A 20,920-nucleotide genomic window follows, 5' to 3' on the forward strand; every position below is an offset into this window, starting at 1 on the left:
TTTCAGCCTTAGAGGAAGAAACTCAAGTTTCAAAAGATCTAAGATCAAGTGAGCTGTCACTCACTAGCCTAGTTCTTTCGACTTTGGAAAAGTTTCTCCTCTGGCCGACTTCCTTCACCCACAAAATAAGTGCAAGAACAATACCTGCCCTTTTAGTTTTGCAGGCTTTTTCAAGAGGATAATAAACAACGAGATGATGATATACTTTTGGAGAGACACAAGTAATTATTATTATTTGACCTTCACCATGATGACCCACAGTGTCAGTCCAATTGATGGGTGGCCAACTGGACTTTCAAGAGGTTTATACTCTCATCCCAATCTGGGCATTCCTAAAGGCAGGGAATTATTTAGTGTGACCAGCCACTTGTACTCCCACTTAAGGAAGCACATTATTGAATGATGTAATTAGCCAACTCTGGGGCTAACAGCTCAGATGGGGAGGAGGAGGCAAGGGAAGGAGTATGCATCTGGCTTTCCTGGTAATTCTTTCACTGACTACATTATTAATATGATGCAGTATAATTTGAGATTGTTATGATTGTAAAGTGGTTCATTTTGAGCGCTGCCCAAAGGTACAAATAGGGACAAAAGCCAGCCCTAGCAACTGTGTAACTGGGTACAAGGATGCATCTTTCAGGAAAGGTACCTTTTCCCCTAATTTTTCTGCTTAGAAGAGGCAATTTTTTTTCTTGTTCACATAAACATGCCCTAAAGGCTTTCTGAGGCCCTGGTCACCTATCTAGGACTTTCAGCCATCACTTGAGCCTCCCCACTACAGAAAGGGAAGGAAAAAAGTATGCCCAAATAAGGTATTTGGAAAATATTTCTAACAATTAACAAGGTTGCTAAGTATAGGAGAAAGGGAAACAGTAGAGGCTGAGTGAAGGGATGGACAGAATTATGAACTTTTACTCAGATAATTAAAACATATTCAGAAGCTAAGATGATCAAAACAAATGTGATACTATTAGATGAAAAACCAAATCAGTGGAATAGCACCGAAAATTCAGAGACAGACCCAAACTCAAACAAGAAATTAGTATATGATAAAGTGGCATAAATTAGCAGTAGGCAAGAGGTATTTTTTTTAAATGGCATTAGGATAACTGGTTAGCCTTTTTTTTTTTTTTAATGTGGGTATGTGTATGTATGGATCTGTACATCACATAATTAAACCAAAATAAACTCCAGATGAACTGTATATTTACATGTTAAAAATTAAAGTATACATTCATTGAAGGATAATATGGGGAAGTTTCTGTGATGGAGAATTGTCATCCTTAGATAAATGGAAAAGCCATAAAGGAAAAGATTGATAAATTCAAGTACCTTAAAAAAAAAAAAAGTCTACACAACAAAAACTACCATAAAGCAAAATAATTTACAAAAACAGAAAGAAATGAGAAAAATAAGAATATTCATCATCCAAAGCTATTCCCTAACCATTGAGAGGTCCTACAAATTAAGAAAAAGACCAACAAAGCAGTAGGAGAAGATAAAAGATAAGAAAGTTCAAAGAAATATGAATGACTGTTAAGCATGTTAGAACATGTCAACATCACCAAAAAAGAAAAATACAAAATTATACTGAGAAGATATGCATCTGTTCAAAAATATGAATCTCTAATTAAAATCTTCTTAAGAAGAAAACTCCAGGCCCACCCAGATGACTTCAATGATGAATGCTATCAAATATTAAAGAAATAAAATCTTATACAAAATTTCAGAAAAATAGAACATTTCCTAAAACATTTTATGACATCACATAATCCTGATGCCAAAACCACACAAGGATGTTATAAGCAAAAAAATTTAGAGACCAGTATGATGAATAACACAGACACAAATATCTTTGACAAATATTAACAAGTTTACTTTCAAGAATTTTTGCAACAGAATGGAGAAAAATGGCTGGTTCTATTATAATTCACTATTATAACAATAATTTACAGATGACAACATATGACCACCTTTACTTTTGTAGAACTAATATTTAATAGAACTTAGATCCAATCATGATAAAAACTGTCAGGAAACTAGGAATAAAAGCGAACTTCCTCCACCTGATAAAGAGCATCTATGAAAAAAAAAAAAAAAAAACTAACATCATTCCTAAAGGTGAAACAGTAAATTACTTTCTGCCAAGACTGGGAACAAAGCAAGGATACGTGCCCCTGTCCTTTTATTGAACATTGTTTTGGAAGTCCTAGCTAGTGCAATAAAGCAAGAAAAAGAAATTAAAAGGCCTAAAATTTGGAAGGATATAAACTGTATTTCTACTCACAGACAATATGACTGGATATGTAGAAAACATTAAACAATCTACAAACAACTACTAGAATTAGTCAGTGAATTTATCACAGTCTCAGGATACAAGGTCATGAAATAAAAATCAACTGTATTTCTAATAAACTTGGAAAATAAAATAAATAAATAAATAAATAAATTTTTTTTGAGTGTGAGTGTGTGTGTGTGTGTGCACGTAAAAGCAGGTGGAGGGGTACAGGAAGAGAGATAATGTCAGGCAGGCTCCACACCTAGCATGGAGCGCAACTCAGGGATCAGTCTCATGACCCTGAGATCATGACTTGAGCTGAAATCAAGAACCAACTGAGCCACTCAGGTGCCCCGGAAAATAAAATTTAGAAAAATAACTTCACTCACAGTAACATAAAAACCCCTAAAATATTTAGCAATAAATTTAGCAAAAGACTTGCAAGATCCCTACAATGAAATTTATAAAGCATTGCTGAGAAAGAGGCCCAAATAAATAAACAAATAAAAAAATAAAAGAGTCAAACCCATCTTCACGGGTTGGAAGACTCAATATTTTATGACATCATATAAGGTCCCAATTAAGATGCCAATTCTTCTTAACAGATTTAATAATATCCCAATCAGAATCCCAGTAGGCCTGTTTAAGGAAAATGGACAATCTCATTCCAAAATGTGTATGGGAATGTAAAGGACCTAGAGTAACAGAGTAATATTAAAAAAGAACAAAGGTGAAGGACTTAACACTATGTGGCTTCAAAAGCTACAGCAGTAAGAGTATAGCATGATGAATGGAAAATAACACAGAAAGCAGGAACATCCATAAGGGGAAAAAAGTACTTCAACCCTTAAATCATATGCAAGAATTGGTTTGAGATATAAAATTAAACTGAGACATAGAATCTAAAATGATGACATTTTAAAGAAGAAAACAGAAGAATATCTACGACTGAGGGGTAGGCAATAACTACTTAGGACACAGAAAACAATAACCATAAAATTAAAGATAGTTAGATTTTATTTCATCAAAATTAAAAACTTCTATTCATCAAAACAACCCATTAAGAAACTAAATAGCAAAGCCTTATATTAGGAGAAAGTATCTGCAAAACACATACACAACAAAAAATACTGAGAATTAGATTTCTCACTGCCAGAAGAGAATTACAAAATTAGGGAAGGGGCAAGTCTAAAAGGAAAAGAGAAATGTTAAGAGTAGAACTGGAGGCATTAGCAAGGAGATGGCTTAAAATAAATATTTTTATATATAAAATAAACATATATAAAAATATAATCCACGTGAATGGATTGATTGATTTGCTAGCTCTGTCCACTGAGAAAGTCTGGGAAAAATAATACCCCCCCAACAGACCATATCCTCTAAGCAGACTGACTTCTGAATGCCATTCTCCTCAAAAAAAAAAAAAAAAACTGAGGCTCTTTGGAAAAATGGCTCATTCAAGGGTGGGGGGCAGGTAAAGTGGAAGATGACACTGAAAAATCTTTTTGTCTAGAATATAAGAAAATGCTTAAAGAAGGATAGGACATACCAAAACAATGTAAGAAACAGGGTTTCCTACTCACCAAATAGAGAACATTTTGAGCATCAAACTAAGTAATGTGCTGGAACTTACTGAATAAAATTAAGTCATAAGTCCTTATGATAAAAATCAATGAATAAATAAATGAGGAAGGACGAGTTCTTTTTTTACAAGTGGAATGCTAACTAAAATACAGAAGGAATGGTACAATTAGAAAATCATCAAAGGAGAGGTGCCTGGGTGGCTCAGTGGGTTAAGCCTCTGCCTTCAGCTCAGGTCAGGATCTCAGGGTCCTGGGATCAAGTCCCGCATCGGGCTCTCTGCTCAGCAGGGAGCCTCCTTCCCCCCTCTCTCTCTCTCTGCCTGCCTCTCTGCCTTTGTGATCTTTCTCTGTCAAATAAATAAGTAAAATCTTAAAAAAAAAAAAAGAAAATCATAAAAGGATGCTAATATTAGTAGGTGAAAATCTGATGAGGAACAGGATATTTCATAATCTCAGTGTCTCCTTACACGTTATTTACTAATTACAGAGAGAGACAGATGAATTTATAGTGGCCCAGTCTGGTAGATACCATCTTAATAAGGTGATGAAAATTAACATTACCAATATCGGAATGAATCACCATTATGCATTTCCTGATAATGACACATTAAGAATGCAGCATCAGTTCTGTGGTACTCCTGGCCACAAACTCCTTCCTTCCTAGGAACTATCAAGGAACCCTAACTGGGTAACAGTCTACAGTATAATTAGCCTGTACTTTTAAAAAAAACGTCAAGGTCAATAAACACACATTCTCTCTCTCACACACACACACACGCACACACACGCACGCACACAAGCTGAGAAACTGTTTCAAATTAAAGGACACTAAAGAGATATAACAACTAAATATAATGTATGATCCTTACTAGGATCCTGGGTTAGGAAAAAAAAGTAACAGCCATAAAGAACATTCATAAGGCAACTGACAAAATTTGAATACCGACTACTACTAGATTATACTACTGTAGTACTGTTAAATGTTCTGATTTTAATCATTGCAAGTAGTTATGTAGGAGAAATGCCTAAATAAAAGGTCAACTTATCAGTATTAATAAACAGTATCTGTGTAAGTTGGGTGTCTACCAGTTAACAAGGTCATCTTTCTTCTTCTGGACCCCTGTAAAAAAGGAGCACATGCCAGCCATTTGCTGTTATCCAGTATTTGCTACAGGGCTGATGAAATTCATATCTATATTTGGCATGGTTTGAAGAAGAGCCATCCAATGGACTGTTCCTTCTCAAGCTCCAAGGTACAAAATCAGAGAGCTCAGGAATAAGTTTATGTGTTAGTCTTTACTTTTTTCCCAACAAAACAAAAGAGTAAGTAAGGATAGATGAAATGACACCCTGATTTTTCTCTGCAAATTTTAAGGACAGGAGAAAATAAGTGAGGGTACTGATCAAAGATTGGCAGACCAAGGCCTATGGACTACATCCGGCCTACAGCCTGTTTCTGTACAGCTTTTGATCTAAAAAAAGTTCTTGTGTTTTTAAAGGACTCTATATAGAAAAGAGCCATATGAGGCCCAAGATTGTTATCCCTAAAAGTGGGGAGTTATCTGGCCCAAACATAACACTCTGTCTTTCTTGCCAAAGTAGACTCTGATTCAAGCTGGCCAGTTCTACCTCAAGACTTTTTTAAGGAGGAAGTGGTAAGAAATTAGCCTCCAATTTTGTTCAAATAAATTTTTTAACAAATGTGAAAACAGACTTTTTTGTGTGTGTTTTGGGAGAAGAGATTAAGTGCAGCTAAAGGCCCCCAGTATACATCTCCGGAACCTATTCCTACACCTCCCCCATCCTTCTTCACATGTAAATAATTTCCTGAATTTCGTTTTTCATTGTTAAGCATGTTTTTATATTCTTACACTTTATACACGTATCCCCATAGACATATAAGCTACCGCATTGCTTTGCATGTTTTCAAACTACATAAACATTACACTATATGTATGATTCCTCCTTTTTTCACTCATTACGCTTTTGAGATGACCAAGCTGAGATGTATGGCTTTAATTCATTCTTTCTAACTGTTGTCCGGAATTCTGGCCTTTGGCTTGTCTTTTAATTTAATGGTACTAATTTAATTTGTTAATGGTTTACTTGTTAATTTACGGCATACAACTTTTTAATGCATTAAAATTTATCAATCTTTTACTAGTTGTTTGTTTCTTGTTTAAAAAACTCCTCCACAATACCATACAAATATTATTTTCCTAAAAGTTTTATGTTTTTGTCAACTGAAGTTTTTAATCCACCTGAACAAAATGTATGTGTATGTGTGTTTTGAGGTAGGAACTAATTTTTTTTCCATACAATGAACTATCCAAGTACCATTTATTAACTAATCTTTCTCCTTTGATGTGTAAAGCAACTCTAGTTTCCATATGTGTACATGTTCATTTCTGGGCTCTCTCCATTTGGTTCCACTAGTCTAAGACAGCATCTCATTTTACTTACTGTCGCTTTCTAAGTCATGTTACGTATCCGCTAGACCAATCATTTCATCTTAGTCTTTTTAAAAATGTCTCAGTTATTCTTGGTCCTTTACACTTTCATTTGCATTTCAGAATCATCTTCTCTGGTTCCACAAAAAAATTCTGCCAAGATTTTGGTTGGACTTGCATTGACTTTATAGAAGAAATCTGAGTTAGTGTCAACTAGTTCAAAACAAATTAAATGAAAAGATGTAGCTGAAAGCCCAGCAGGTAACACATTAGTAAGAAAGTGATTTTTAAAAAATAAATTGCAGCTCAGCTTCCCATAAAATAGGCCACACAAATAGGAACTCTTATTGAGTTCTACATCTGGGGAAAAAACACAGTAAAATAAAATAAATAGTGGGGAATGCTGACAGCGTTAAATTTTATCTTTAGACATTCTGGGCAGCTCTGTGTACTCCAAATATCATTGCTAAACTCACGGGAGGCAGTCCCTTAATTTCTATTTCAACTGTTTAAATGTTTTTCTGTCATGCTCCCAGCGCTCAGAACACACCTATCCTTTCAGTTCTAATCTACATTTTGATAAATGATTCACTAATATCTTATCAGAGACCAGTTCTGGTGCAGGTTGTTCTTTTTTTTTTTTTTTTTTTTTAAGATTTTATTTATTTATTTGACAGAGAGAGATCACAAGTAGGCAGAGAAGCAGGCAGAGAGAGAGAGAGAGGGAAGCAGGCTCCCCGCCGAGCAGAGAGCCCTATGCGGGACTCGATCCCACGACCCCGAGATCATGACCCGAGCCCAAGGCAGCGGCTTAACCCACTGAGCCACCCAGGCGCCCCTGCAGGTTGTTCTTAACTGGCAATCACCTTCTTTGGGCTTCTCCCTTCACCACAGCTGGGATGCAGATGACTTTCTGCTGCCCCCTTCTGGTTTTTGGCCACGGTAAGCTTAGCAACATTATACCTTCAATGAGTTATCCTTTAGGGTTAGGCAGCGTCTCCCCACCACGTGATAGCCTTTCCATCTGCACGCTACACTATGAGTGTTCATAAGCATCTATCTCTCCCTATCCCTGAGTCCTGATACTCTCTGTACTTTGATGCCCCAGGTCGGGGTGGTGACAATGGTGGGGGACTATTAGTCTTTGTAACCGAAATTAGAGTTCAAAAGACACTTTCCCTAAGGAAAGAAGTATGGGTAAAGGAATCATCCTTGGTCTTCAAGACATTACAATGTAGGGCAAACAACATTAAAGCTAAAATTTACTGAGTACCAACCTACTTTGTACCAAGACTGTTCTAAGGATTTTATATATTAATTTCTTCAAGTCTCATAACTATCCTAAAGCACGAGCACTATATTAATCCCCATTTTAATGATGAAGAAACTGAGGGATAGAGAATGTAAGACAGCCCCTCTGGGGATTCAAATCTAGACAGAGTGGCTCCAGAGGCCATGCTCTTATCCACTATACTAACCTGCTTCTCAAGTAGAGAAAAAATAAGAAATACATACTTCTGACTAGTCAAAAGAAAAAAAAAAGCCACATAGGCATGGCTGAGTAGATAAAAAGAAAATGCTGTAGCAGAGGGTCAGAGACATCACATTCAAATGGTGAAAATCAGGGCAAGTTTATGGATAAACAGAATTTGGGACAGCTCTTAAAACATAGCTTGCATTTTATCAGAAGGAAATGGGGGCGGGGAGGGCAAAGATAAGAAAACATTGGGCACACTGAGAGAAGAGCAGTCCCTTCTGGCTGGAGTCTGAAAGCTCTGTGAAAGTGTGTTATCTGTGTTAACTGACAGTCCTTGTTATTATCTTAGCAAATGAAGGACTATCATCAGTTTTATATATGAGACCCACAAATTTCTTATTTTAACAAATAATTTCAGTGTTCTTCAGAACTATCAAAATTCTGCCTGGCTTTCATGAATGAAGACATATGGCCAATGTGAATTTCAGCTCTCGGTAGCATCCATCACTGAGCCACGTTAACAGCCAGTGTGTCATAAATATACTGTTTAGATGCTGTACTGGCCTAGAGCTGGAAGGCCTGGTTTTACATCCCAGCCTTGGGATGAAATGTGGTACCACTGGTCTTAAAATCATTAATACTACTAAAAAGTAGAAGAGAATAGATCTCGAAATATAAAAAACGTAACTGGAAATCCATCATGAAAATGACTGCAGCATGGGCACTAAAGAGAATTCACAACAAATACTTCTAGTTCCTCAAGTGTCCTTTTGCCTAGACACATGGCATCCAAAAATTCTAAGGAATTCACTTGCTACTGGCCTCAAAACTCGTCATGAAATCAGCTAAAACTTCAGTTTTCACAAAGGTCTTCTTGAAGCTTCTGTTTATCTACTCATCTCTCCCTTAAATACTGTATCAGCTCCTGAAAAGATTTCTTAATTGTATCTTTAAATCAAACACCTTACATACAAAATTGTGAAGACACTCTATTTAATAAACATTAATATGTTACAGTCAGGTCATTCTCTTGGCCCTACAGCTATAATTTCTGCTACCTTGATAATGACTTCGCAGTTATGAAAACAGCCAAGAAACTGATTTTTTTTTTTTTTTTATCAAAGGACTTTATACTGTAGAAAAAACCAACTTGGGATGTATCTTTTTATATGAAGCTGTAGAAAGTTTTTAGGTTTAATTCAGAGGGTTCATCAGCTATCAGAATAGATCTATTTTAGTTCTCTCCTTTAAATCCCACATATATGCAAGGCATCAAAAAAGGTACTTTGTGGGCTCTACAGAAAAAGATAATAGGAAAATATCAAATATGTATTAAAAAGCCTAGCTCCCAGGAAAACAAGAGTGAATACCCAACTTCTTAAACCAAAAAATTTACTAAAAGTATTTATAAATGAGATAGTAAATGAAGCCTGTCACCCAAATCTAGATGAGATTAAGGAATCTCCTTACACTTTCTGTTATTCACATCCATTAGTTTTTCTTGTGTATATTCATAGTTAATGTGGCTGAAACTTCAACTTCAGTGTTTATGTAAATAAAGTTCTGAGTAAGAAAATAAACAAATACCAGAATGTCAGGCTTTCAAAGCCAGGTTTCTAGTGATAAAGTCTAACTTCTAGATCAGTGAGATTGAGAAACAGAATTTTAGCTATGTATCACGCCTTGGGAAGCATCCAAGGTCATTTGCTCATCTTGGAAGCTGATATCCAGAGTTAGTTCATTAACTGGCTTCTAAGTTACAGTTCAAAGTGGAAACTAAATTGGTCCTAAATATCCATGTCATCTGACTATTTCCTGCCAGCCTGATTCCTTCAGTGTCATTTCAGCACTTCTTTTTCATGATTATGCATTTTTTTACAGTGGTATCCCTGTATATGCTAGTTTTTTTCTGGGTTTAATTAATTTTATGTCACTCCATAATGAGGTACTGGAGTATGCACTGAGTCTTTATCTTCTGCTTTATTACCTAGACTGCCTTAGGACAAAGAACCAGCACAATGAGAGAGACTAGTCGAACTAACTGATGAGCCTCTCTATTGGAATCTCTCGAGGCCTTAATCTGCAGCTAGGGCTTGGATTTGACACATGGCTCTAAAGAAACTGCTTAGTCTTCCCAAGTCCCAATTTCACATATCCGGAAGGTTAGTAACTCTTCAGAGACACCTACTCTAAAATTTCCCAGCTAGCACCAGGACATCAGGGAGACCCTAATGTAGGCATCTTTCGGTAGCTGTTCTTTCCCCAAAGGTCTGTGACCAGTTCCTCTCAAATAGCTTGCATGTGGTCAGTAGGTGTAAGAGGTAATACGGCAAACTTAGAAATCTGTAGGTACACGATGAAAAGGCAAAAGAAAAACCCACCACCTTGCTGTCTTCTAAATCTGCTTCCAGTTCAAAACTTCCATCAATGGACTAGCCATTCTCTCATTAACTGAGGTTCAATTTTCAGCTCATTTTTGACCCTCCTTGTTTTCTATCTTTACATTCAACCCATCATTAATCCTATTGATTTTTTTCCCTCCTATGTGCAAAACATTTCTCTCTTCATTCCCACAGTCAACTACCACGGATCAAGACTTTATCACCTTATGCAGACAATTAACTTCCCCCAACATTTTCCGTTTTCAATCCAAAACTTCCTGTTACTAATATTCCTGATATACCTTTATTATGATACACACTTTCAAGACACTACCAATAACAACATTGAGTTATTTTTTTAAAATAACATAGTAAAAAGTAATAAGTAATATATATCTATGACACGAAATTCAGAAGGTACAAGACAGAATTCAGTCAATAGTCACCCAGGTCTTTAAAAAAAAAAAAAGTCACCCAGGTCTCCTCTCCCAAAGAAATCACTATTACCAGTTTTTATGTGTAAATACATATCATTCCAGAGACAGTCTATGCACATACACATATATATCCACATATATATAAAAGCACATAAACATATTGCATACATAGAATCCATGGCGGTAATATAACAAAAAGTTCTATATCTTTTTTTTTTCATTGAATGCACTTTATAATTTGTCCCATCAGAAATATGAATAAAGTTTTCACTCTTTCTAATGCCCTATATTCTACTGTAAATTGGCTATTCTCTAATGCACAGCCATTAACAGTAAGAAACTCTCCCAGCCCTGTGGTAAGGATCCACAAATAAGAACTAAATAAAGCACTCAGTAATATTAAAGTATGGATGTGTTTTTTTAAAAAATAAAAGCTCCAAGAGTCATTTACCTCCCCTGGCCTTTTACTCTTTTCTTAACAATGTTCAAATATTAATGACATCTGGTAATACACTAGCAGAAAAATCTCTAATTTCATTTTACTGCTGAAATATACAATCTTTATGCCCTCAAAGGAAAATTACTATTGCTTAAAGTCCGAATAAGCTCCCACCTTTCCCTCTTTCAACAGGCAGACAGATTCTTACAACATAGGCCTAGGATAATGCACTCACCTTCCAAGGAAACACTAGGGTATTTTTGTTTAGTGAAAAATGAAGCTATTTTGGTCCATCCTTTTTTAGACTGCCTGCCAACCTGGGACCTGGAGACATGCAGGCTGCCATCTGCCTCACCCCAGCTGTTCCTGACCTACCATCCGTCTCCAACCAGGGACGCCTGGTATCTGCCAGGTCAGTTAAGAAACTCACGAAAGATGCTTGAAGCCAAGGTACAGTGTGGATGGATGTGTTGGCAGCATACATCCTGCCACACAACCTTGACTTTGTCTCATTAATGGGTGGCATGCCATTTTCATGACAACACAGAGCTGTATTCTGAGAAAAACAGACCTTCTCATGAAGCTCTGCAACTGCCTCTTCTTATTGAATGACAATTAATTCAGCATTCCCCATATTTTTGTTAAAAACCAAAAGGCTACTTTATTTTTTAAAATTTATTTATTTACTTTAGAGCCAGAGCTCAAGAGCGCATGAGCTGGGGGAGGGAAGGAGGAGAGGGAGAAAGAATCCTCCAGCAGATTTCCTGCTGAGCCAAGAGCCAACTTGGGCCAAGATCCGGAGAAGATGGGGCGCCTGGGTGGCTCAGTGGGTTAAGCCTCTGCGTTTGGCTCAGGTCATGGTCTTGGGGTCCTGGGATCGAATTCCGCATCGGGTTCTCTGCTCAGCAGGGAACCTGCTTCCCCCCCACCTCTCTGTGCCTGCCTCTCTGCCTACTTACTATCTCTGTCTGTCAAATAAATAAATAAAATCTTAAAAAAATAAAAAGAAAAAAAAAAATCCTGAGAAGATGACCTGAGCCAAAATCAAGAGTCAGACGCTTAACTAAGTGAATAACCCAGGCACCCCTAAAAGGCTACTTTAAAAAACTGTTATATTTTAAAAATAGAGAGAATATATTATACACATTAGAAATTTCTATCACTTTGCCTTCAGGAATGACCATTATGTTGCAAATCAAATTATCAGTTCAGATTACTGACACTCTGATAAAAAAAGGAACAACTCTCATTTCATGCATATCTACATTGCCGTGATCCCAAAAGTACTTGAAAGTCTGAGTAAGACTTTAAAGATGTAATGTACAAACATCCTTGGTAAAGAAGAGGATACCACATGGAAAGAAGGCAATTTTTATGGCTTGAGGTTGCATTCAATTAATGTAATAATCAAATACCGATATGGGAATTGTTAAAGGTTGCTAGAACCATGAAAACAATAGCTTTTACTGCTGCCACAATTTTACCGATGACAGTTTTATCTCCTGAAGGTGGAGACACAGAGCCTGCCTCAGGGATCATCTGTATGCACATAGGCAACACACATAAATTTGGGGGGTCCTGAGCTCAGAACTATTGATTAGGTGGCCCAAGAGATGCTCTCCACAAAATGATAAAGGAAAACTTTAGGTAACTTGCTATAATACTCACCTCAAGTTCAAAGATCCTAAAAGGTTATCTCTTGTGAAAAAAAAGCTAAGATCTTAGTTTTTAGAAACCACTTTTAGAAGTACCACCAAGGACCCACAGATTACAAGAAATATAAGGAATTTCCTTCTATCTCTTAATTTTCATTTTCTCATGTTCTACCATGCTCTATACTCTGGTCTCCATGGAATCCCTTCCATCTCTGCTTCCTTGAAAAAAAAATGATAGCTCCCTCTGGGATCCTTATTGATAATATCTTGCACTGGGAAAATGCTGTATTTCTATAGTATTGGTCTCTGTTCACATTCCATCCTTGTGGCTCCCTTTCTCTGTGTGGGACAGGCAGTGGCTTACATGCACATCATCTACATTGACTGTTCTCAGTGAATTGCTACACCTTCGTCTCTGCATCAGTAAAATAAAAATGCAAATCTAATTCTTAGGAATGCTCTAAATCTACAGTATTATAAATTTAGTACAGCAAAGGTAGGAAGACTTTTTCCTTCAAAAGCCAAAGGAGAGGGCATAGGAGGAATAGGAAGCAGAAATTAATCCTATGCCCAAAGGAAAAACTGTTTTGCTCAACTCTTTTTAACACTAACATGGGACATATAAACCACCACCCCCCCATTTTTTTAAAAGATTTTATTTATTTATTTAACAGAACACAAGTAGGCAGAGAGGCAGGCAGAGGGAGAGGGAGAAACAGGCTGAGCAGGGAACCCGATGTGGGGCTCAATCCCAGGACCCTGGGATCATGACCTGAGCCAAAGGCAGCCGCTTACCCAACTGAGCCACCCAGGCTTCCCATAAAACTCTTTTTAATAAACATCAAGCATGACTCAGCAGTCAGCTTCTTATGCCCAGCAGTCAGATGCCCACTGAGTGGCCCTTTCCTTTCAGCAGCCATCAGTTGTGGGGTTACCTTTCTCCTCAGTGCCTCAAAACCTCTGCTGCTACAGGTGGGCAGTCTTGTGGCTTCTCCCTCATCAAGCCAGAAGGGCTAGTGATACCAAAACCCAGCAGAAGTGTTCCTGTTCCTGCCCCATGCCACCCCTGCACTGGTCTCCTGCCAACAGCATCTAGGCGCCTGTCCTCTTCTCCTCACCTTCCCTTCACCTTCTTCCGGCTCAGTGGGGAAGCTCAGGAGGCAGGCTGTATTTAAGCTTTCATTTGGAACACAGCACACCTATCAGCCATATGTTTGTCTTACTCTATAAAGTCTAAACTAAAATAAGAAAATAAAGCCTTCTTTGTAGGAAGGAAAAAACAAAGACCTAGAAAACTTCAAAAGGCCCGGGGGAAGCAGCAGGACAATCCAAGCAAAGGACCTTTTTTCCAAACACAATCTCATAGCAGGGTTCTTGACATTTCTTTGTGGCAAAGAACTCTCTGGAACTCTGCAAACTCCTAAGCCCCTTCCCAGAACAATGTTTTACATGCATAAAATAAGAGCACACAGGATCACAAAGGAAACCAATTATAGTGAAATACCAATTATCAAAATATTAAAAAATGCTTAAGATGTGGGAACATATCCTTCTCTAGCAGTAGTTTAATTCCAATTTAACTTCTAAGCACTGATGAGCATAATTTAAGATAGCTGCTACAAACATAATGCTATTTGAAAAACCTACATTTATTAGTGAGAAAGACACAGATGCTGCTTATAATATTGTGATCTGTTGCCTGTATTCATAATGAAAGGAAATGCTAAATATTACTGAGAGGTTAGTGAAAAATAACAGTTTTATTCTGAGTTCACAGACCTCTCTTAATTCTCTCTGTAGACCCTGATCGATAAAGCAGCTGGAGACACAGCTTCACCAGCTTAAACAGAAGGAGAAGGCTGGTGGCAACAGCTCTTGGCTTCTCCCTCACTGCCTCTTCCTCCCGCACCCATACCCCCAAACCCCAGTGAAAAGCCAGCTTCAGGGCTTCTGGGAAGACTGCTTGAAAACCACACAGAAAGAGGGCTACTATTCCACAAATACTTGCTGAGAGTATTTCTGTGATAGCAGGCCTTTGCCTATTTCCCACTCTCCTGGGCATATCTGTACATATTTGGTGAATACAGTATATAGAGGATCGGGTCCTTCTTACCTCGTTTTATTCTTTTTCACTCTTTTATTCTCCTGTTTTAACCCTTTGTTTTGTATAGCCCAACAGCTTTTAGCATGCCTTATTTTCTCATTTCTTAGCTGTTGGGTTTTGTTTACTGTACTTCATCTCTAGCTCACACTATTTCTTTGTTAATGCATCATTTCCCTTTCCTTGTTTTGTTTTGTTTTTTAAGTGAACGGTGGGGGAAAAGTTGATCATTGGGTTGTAGGCCCCCAGTGAACAGATCACGACCCAAAGAGGAAGATTTGGAAATTCTCCCTCCTGCTCTCTCAACAGCAGCCTTTCTAACTCTCCTTAAAAGATCCCTGGGACTCTTAATCTTGAAGCCCCTAAACTTTTAAACCTGTGTTCTTCAGGAGATTCAAAAGCTAAAATTCTCTCCTGGGACGACAGGATGATAACCAGCAGGTATGTTTGTTGGCAGCACCCTGAACTGCTGGAACTTGGAACTACTTAATTGTGCACCTGATGGGATGGCAGATGCTCATTAGCTTGCCACTGATCACTGTAGGGTCAAAACTTCTTTGGCCCTAATACTCTTATGATAATCACTGTGGAGGATCTGATCACTAGAATAGGAGGGGATGTGGCAGCTATGCTCCACTTGTTGAGCGTGGTCTGCACTGGCTAAGGCAGTGAAAGAGCTGAGCTAATGACAGAGGCGGCCACCCAAAGTTCTGTTGTGGGCCTTATTCTCAAAGACAGTACTGCCTGGGGAATGAGAAATCCTTAGGGCTGTCGAGCAAGAAGCTGTCAGTTGTATGGGATTAAGAAATCCCTTCAACAGAAATACAAATCAAAACCACAATGAGATATCACCTCACACCAGTCAGAATGGCTAAAATTAACAAGTCAGGAAATGACAGATGCTGGCGAGGATGCGGAGAAAGGGGAACCCTCCTACACTGTTGGTGGGAATGCAAGCTGGTGCAACCACTCTGGAAAACAGCATGGAGGTTCCTCAAAATGTTGAAAATAGAACTACCCTATGACCCAGCAATTGCACTGCTCGGTATTTACCCTAAAGATACAAACGTAGTGATCCGAAGGGGCACGTGCACCCGAATGTTTATAGCAGCAATGTCTACAATAGCCAAACTATGGAAAGAACCTAGATGTCCATCAACAGACGAATGGATAAAGAAGATGTGATATATATACACAATGGAATACTATGCATCCATCAAAAGAAATGAAATCTTGCCACTTGCGACGACATGGATGGAACTAGAGGGTATCATGCTTAGCGAAATAAGTCAATTGGAGAAAGACAACTATCATATGATCTCCCTGGTATGAGGGAGAGGAGATGCAACATGGGGGGTTAAGGGGGTAGGAGAAGAGTAAATGAAACAAGATGGGATTGGGAGATAGACAAACCATAAGTGACTCTTAATCTCACAAAACAAACTGAGGGTTGATGGGGGGAGGGGAGTTGGGGGGGTGGGGTTATGGACATTGGGGAGGGTATGTGCTATGGTGAGTGCTGTGAAGTGTGTAAACCTGGCGATTCACAGACCTGTACCCCGGGGATAAAAATATATTATATGTTTATAAAAAATAAAATTAAAAAAAATTTTAAAAGAAATCCCTTCAACATTTCCTCACCCTAGACTTGTGATTGACCTTTCCTCTAAGATGCCTAAAATCATCCCATCTAGAATGCATGCAGAAGGCCTAGCCAGTGGAAACACCATGGGCCCCTGGTGTCTTCAGGATTAACATTCTTGCTATCAATTAATGCAGAGAACCCCCAAGAGTTCATAACATGTAACTTCTAATTTTGCTGAGGCACAACTGTTTTATATATTTTCTAAGGGTGGAAAGCAAGAGTGAGACATTTAGCTAATGGGTGAATCTAGCCAACCTCCATTATCTATATCTTGATGTAGTTTTTTGGGGTTATACCTAGTCCCATATACATATAACAGTAATCTCATGAAGTCACAAAAATGTTTACTTCTTAAAAAAAAAAGCTAAGAAAAAGCCAATCTTCTTGGCAATAGGAGGGAGAACAGAAATCAAAAAGTGGTAAGTCATAGTAAGAACATTAGTTTTGTTTTTTTACTGAAGTATTGTTGAAATTCAGTATCATATTAGAACATCAGTTTTGATTAAGCAAAGGATGGGACGTCAAATTAAACAGTGGCTCAGATTTAAGATGGGTAAGAGTCTTGTATATGTTCTGTATGAAAACAGGAGAGAGATTTTAGGAAACTTTCAGTAAGACTCCAGGCCAAACATCATGTGAAGAATTATGGATGGTCTTAAAGGCAGGACTTAAATTTCTCAGTTAAACTTTAATGTACAAGGAATGGGACAGTGTTTAACCTACTGTTCACTATACACCAGCATTTGACACAGCCTGGACATGCAGTAGGTGCTCGGTAAATACTTGCTCAACGCTGAGTCACTGAAACCAATTACATGCTACAGAGGTACCTGTAAATTTGGGATGTATTTCCTCCAAGGCTATGGCACTGTGTCCCACAGGATGGTATTCTAAGGAATAATTTCTCTTTAGACATTTTAACTATTTCTGCATTTTGCCATTGACAAAGCAAAAGAATGAGAAGTAGGCAGATGCTAGCCCAATACACCTTCCACCACAGGCGAAAATAACTGTCAAAGGAGCCTCACAGTGCCAAAGAACCACTCAAGAAAGACAGGGCTTACTCTCATCAAGGAATCCCTTTATATTTATCTTAATGGAGTAGAGGGCACTTGCAATTATGATTTTAGGACTCAGAATTTAAACTTATTTTTTTTTTTTAAAGATCTTATTTATTCATTTGAGAGAGAGAAAGAGAGAGCACGAGCGGGGGAGCAGCAGCAAGGTGCTAAACATATAATACCTACCACCTTTTGTAAGAGAATATACAAACCAAATAGAATAGAAAACTTACTTATAAAGGTAATACTCTGCATGGTCTACCTCTTCTCTAGAGGAAATGTTGTCCACAAACTAAAAGATAGAAAAATAAACTTTGGTTAAATACAGATTATGCCATACACTGGATCTAATTCACAAACTGACCTTTAAAAAGGCAAGACACCCATTTTGTTGGACCACTGTTCGCATGGTATGACTTCATTCTTGAAACCGTTTTATACTAAGGCAAAGAATATACACTGGCTTCTCTCTTCCTATGTGAAGATCAATCCTGGTTAGATAAACTGAAAACCAAACATGAAACTTGCTCAGAACAAGAGAGAGCTCCTCTTACTATGTGTATAATTAGCTATCAGTATCTCCCTTTATCTTTAAACCCTGATATTTTCTCTATGTTCCAAGTTCCAAACGTGAGAACACCATTTTCCCACTCTGATTTCCTACTCTGGTTTTGTACTCTGGTTCAGAGTCAACCTGTGATCCTTGCACCAACAAAGTCTTCCTTTGAACCACAAAATCCCTGTGTGTGCTCCTTAACTCTAAAGTAAAGAAACAGAAGAGAATTATTCCAAGAATGGATTCTACCCTGACACAGACACACAGGCAAAAAGGATGGAGTAGGAGAAAATGCATGTTGTGAATATAATTAAAGCCTCATAAAGAGGAAGAGAGAGTAAAAAGGAGAAGACTTTCTAAAAATGCCTAGGACTTACGGATTTTATTTAGAAATCTCATTAAGGAGCAGAGAAAATACGCTTCAAACACAGGACTGAAAGTTGAGAACTAGCTCTCCTGATTGCTTGCTGTGTGGCAGAGACAGATGGCACAGTCATTCTGGAACTTAGCTGCTCCATCTGCATAACTAGAATAAAGGCACCTGCATTGAAGAGTGTAAGGCCCCAGTGAGAAAATGCACATGAAAGCCTGTTAAGCTCTAAAGTGCTGCTTACACAAATATCAGGCATTATGGCATACAGAAATTATATCCATCATGTAAGAGATGAGCAATGGCTTTTCAGTTCCCCTCTGAAAATGAGGAGTCTACACAACTTAGGTTATGTCCTAGTTAAAACTATTTCCCTACTAAAAGGAAAATATCAAAAGGGAGAAAGAAAGGACCCAGACCAAAAAGGGTAAGAGTTTCTTTACTTCTCCTCATTTAGACTTAACAACATCTTGAATTTTATGGTGCCATTAATTTCAACAAAGAATTTTCATAACTAAGATTTCATTTTGGCATCACATTAGGCCTGTAGGGTGATACTACTGATCCTACACTGGAAATGAGGAGATTGAGAGGAGCCCAGTAGATAATGTCACAAAGTAAATTCATGATAAAGAAAGGATCTCTTTGAGGAAGGCAACTGAAAAGTAGTTGGATGTCACAGAGATCTGGGTTTGAAGCTCACTTTTTTACTTATGAACTGTGTGAACTTGAGAAAGTTACCAACCAGTCTGAGTCTTACATGTAAAATGCAGTTTACAGTGCTTATCTCAAATAGCCACTATAAGAATGAACAGAGATAATGTATGTTAAGAAACGAGTAAAATGGCTGGCATAGGTGTTCAGTAATGGTTACTATCAATGGCTATTCCCGATTCCCAGCCTAATATTATTCTCCCCTCCACTGCACTGCAGATAATTTAACGTTAACAATATCCTTTCTTTTACAGACTTCCTCAAGTATCAAAATCACTTCCAATATTAACAAATGAATACTATTACTTTGAAGGGTGTACCAACTTAAAAAAAAAATCATGATATCACAAAACAGAATATATTCTGGAAAAATAAAAATAAATCAGATACATAAAAATGATCAGTGATATCAGAGTCTGGTAAATTTATTACCTTTTATTTAGGTTATAGAAATTTGCTACTTTACCACAAAACACTTTTAGTATCCACAAAAACATACCATACTCTGGAGAAATATTTCCTATGAAGTCTTTATCTACACAGCCTCATCTATATAAAAGCCTCTCGTCCTCCCTCTTTGAAAATATACATGTTTAAGTTTTCTTACCCGTGATATTGTTAGAGAACTAACAGGCAACTTTCTCTCATATGTTTTATCCATTAAAGATGCTAGATCAGCTGTGAAGACAAAGAAGGAAAAAGAACCTTGTTAAATATACATATTTCTTAAGAAAAATCTAACAGATACAACTCCTGCCAGATGGCTGCCAATACTGTAGTTACTATTAAAACAGATGCTCTTCCTTGCTCTTTTTAGAAATCACTTTTATATAAATTAAAGAGGATAAATGACCATTAATAATATTTTAAAAAATGATTTATTTAATTGGAGTACGGAATATTTTAAAAATCCTCACCATGTTTTTAGCTTTTAAAAAATAGATCCGTATCTCGGTTCAGGTCTCAATCTCAGGGTCGTAAATTCAACCCCTGAGTTGGGCTCCAAGCTGGGTGTGGAGCTTACTTAAAAAAAATAAAAATAAAATATCGATCAATAGGGGCACCTGGGTGGCTCAGTGGGTTAAAGCCTCTGCTTCAGCCAGGGTCCTGGGATGGAGCCCCGCATCACGCTCTCTGCTCAGCGGGGAGCCTGCTTCTCCCCCACCCCCACTCCCGCCTGCCTCTGCCTACTTGTGATCTCTGTCAAATAAATAAATAAAATCTTAAAAAAAAAATTGATCAATGAAGTATCTTTGGAAGGAAGCACAGGGAAGTGTTATCATTGACAGACTCTAGGGAAAGGAATTAGACAGTAGGGACCCAAGGAAAGAAGACAGTTCATTGCTTACATATTTATTCCTTTTGCATTTTGAACCAGGGAGCTATATAAGTGATTCAAAAATTTAAAGGCTGGAATTTATCAAATGACTTTTACACATTTTCTGAACAAATCAGAGAAGCACTCTGTCTACATTTAATGACTTTTGGACTGAACTATTCCTACTGGTTCCTTTAAGCAAAATATTCACAGAAATATGTGGCATTCCTGAGATTACACTATCTCAGAGTCTAAGAGTCTGAAATACTAAACAACATACTCTCCAAAAGGATTATTTCACACCTTCCCTTTGCTTCTCAAACTTACAATATGCTCTTTCCCCCTCTTCCCTCCTCTCAGCTCATGACTTTGTGTCTTATTTTCCCGAGTATGAAATATAAGCAATCAAGAGAATTTCATCCTCCTACTATCAGGTTTCCAGGCTATCAGGATCT

At 37.7% G+C, this 20,920-nt stretch overlaps 1 protein-coding gene across 1 annotated transcript in view; it reads right to left on the reverse strand.

Moving 5' to 3' along the window:
• MRPS27 (mitochondrial ribosomal protein S27) overlaps nt 1-20,920 on the reverse strand; it is an 88,131-nt gene that overhangs the window by 47,939 nt on the left and 19,272 nt on the right. The window contains exons 3-4 of the mRNA XM_047731108.1: nt 19,755-19,825; nt 17,741-17,799 (exon numbers count right to left, since the gene is read on the reverse strand). Of these exons, the coding sequence (XP_047587064.1) occupies nt 17,741-17,799; nt 19,755-19,825 (130 nt within the window). The remainder of the gene's footprint in view (nt 1-17,740; nt 17,800-19,754; nt 19,826-20,920) is intronic.

This window comes from Lutra lutra, chromosome 5 (genome assembly GCF_902655055.1).
Source record: "Lutra lutra chromosome 5, mLutLut1.2, whole genome shotgun sequence".
Taxonomy (NCBI): domain Eukaryota; kingdom Metazoa; phylum Chordata; class Mammalia; order Carnivora; family Mustelidae; genus Lutra; species Lutra lutra.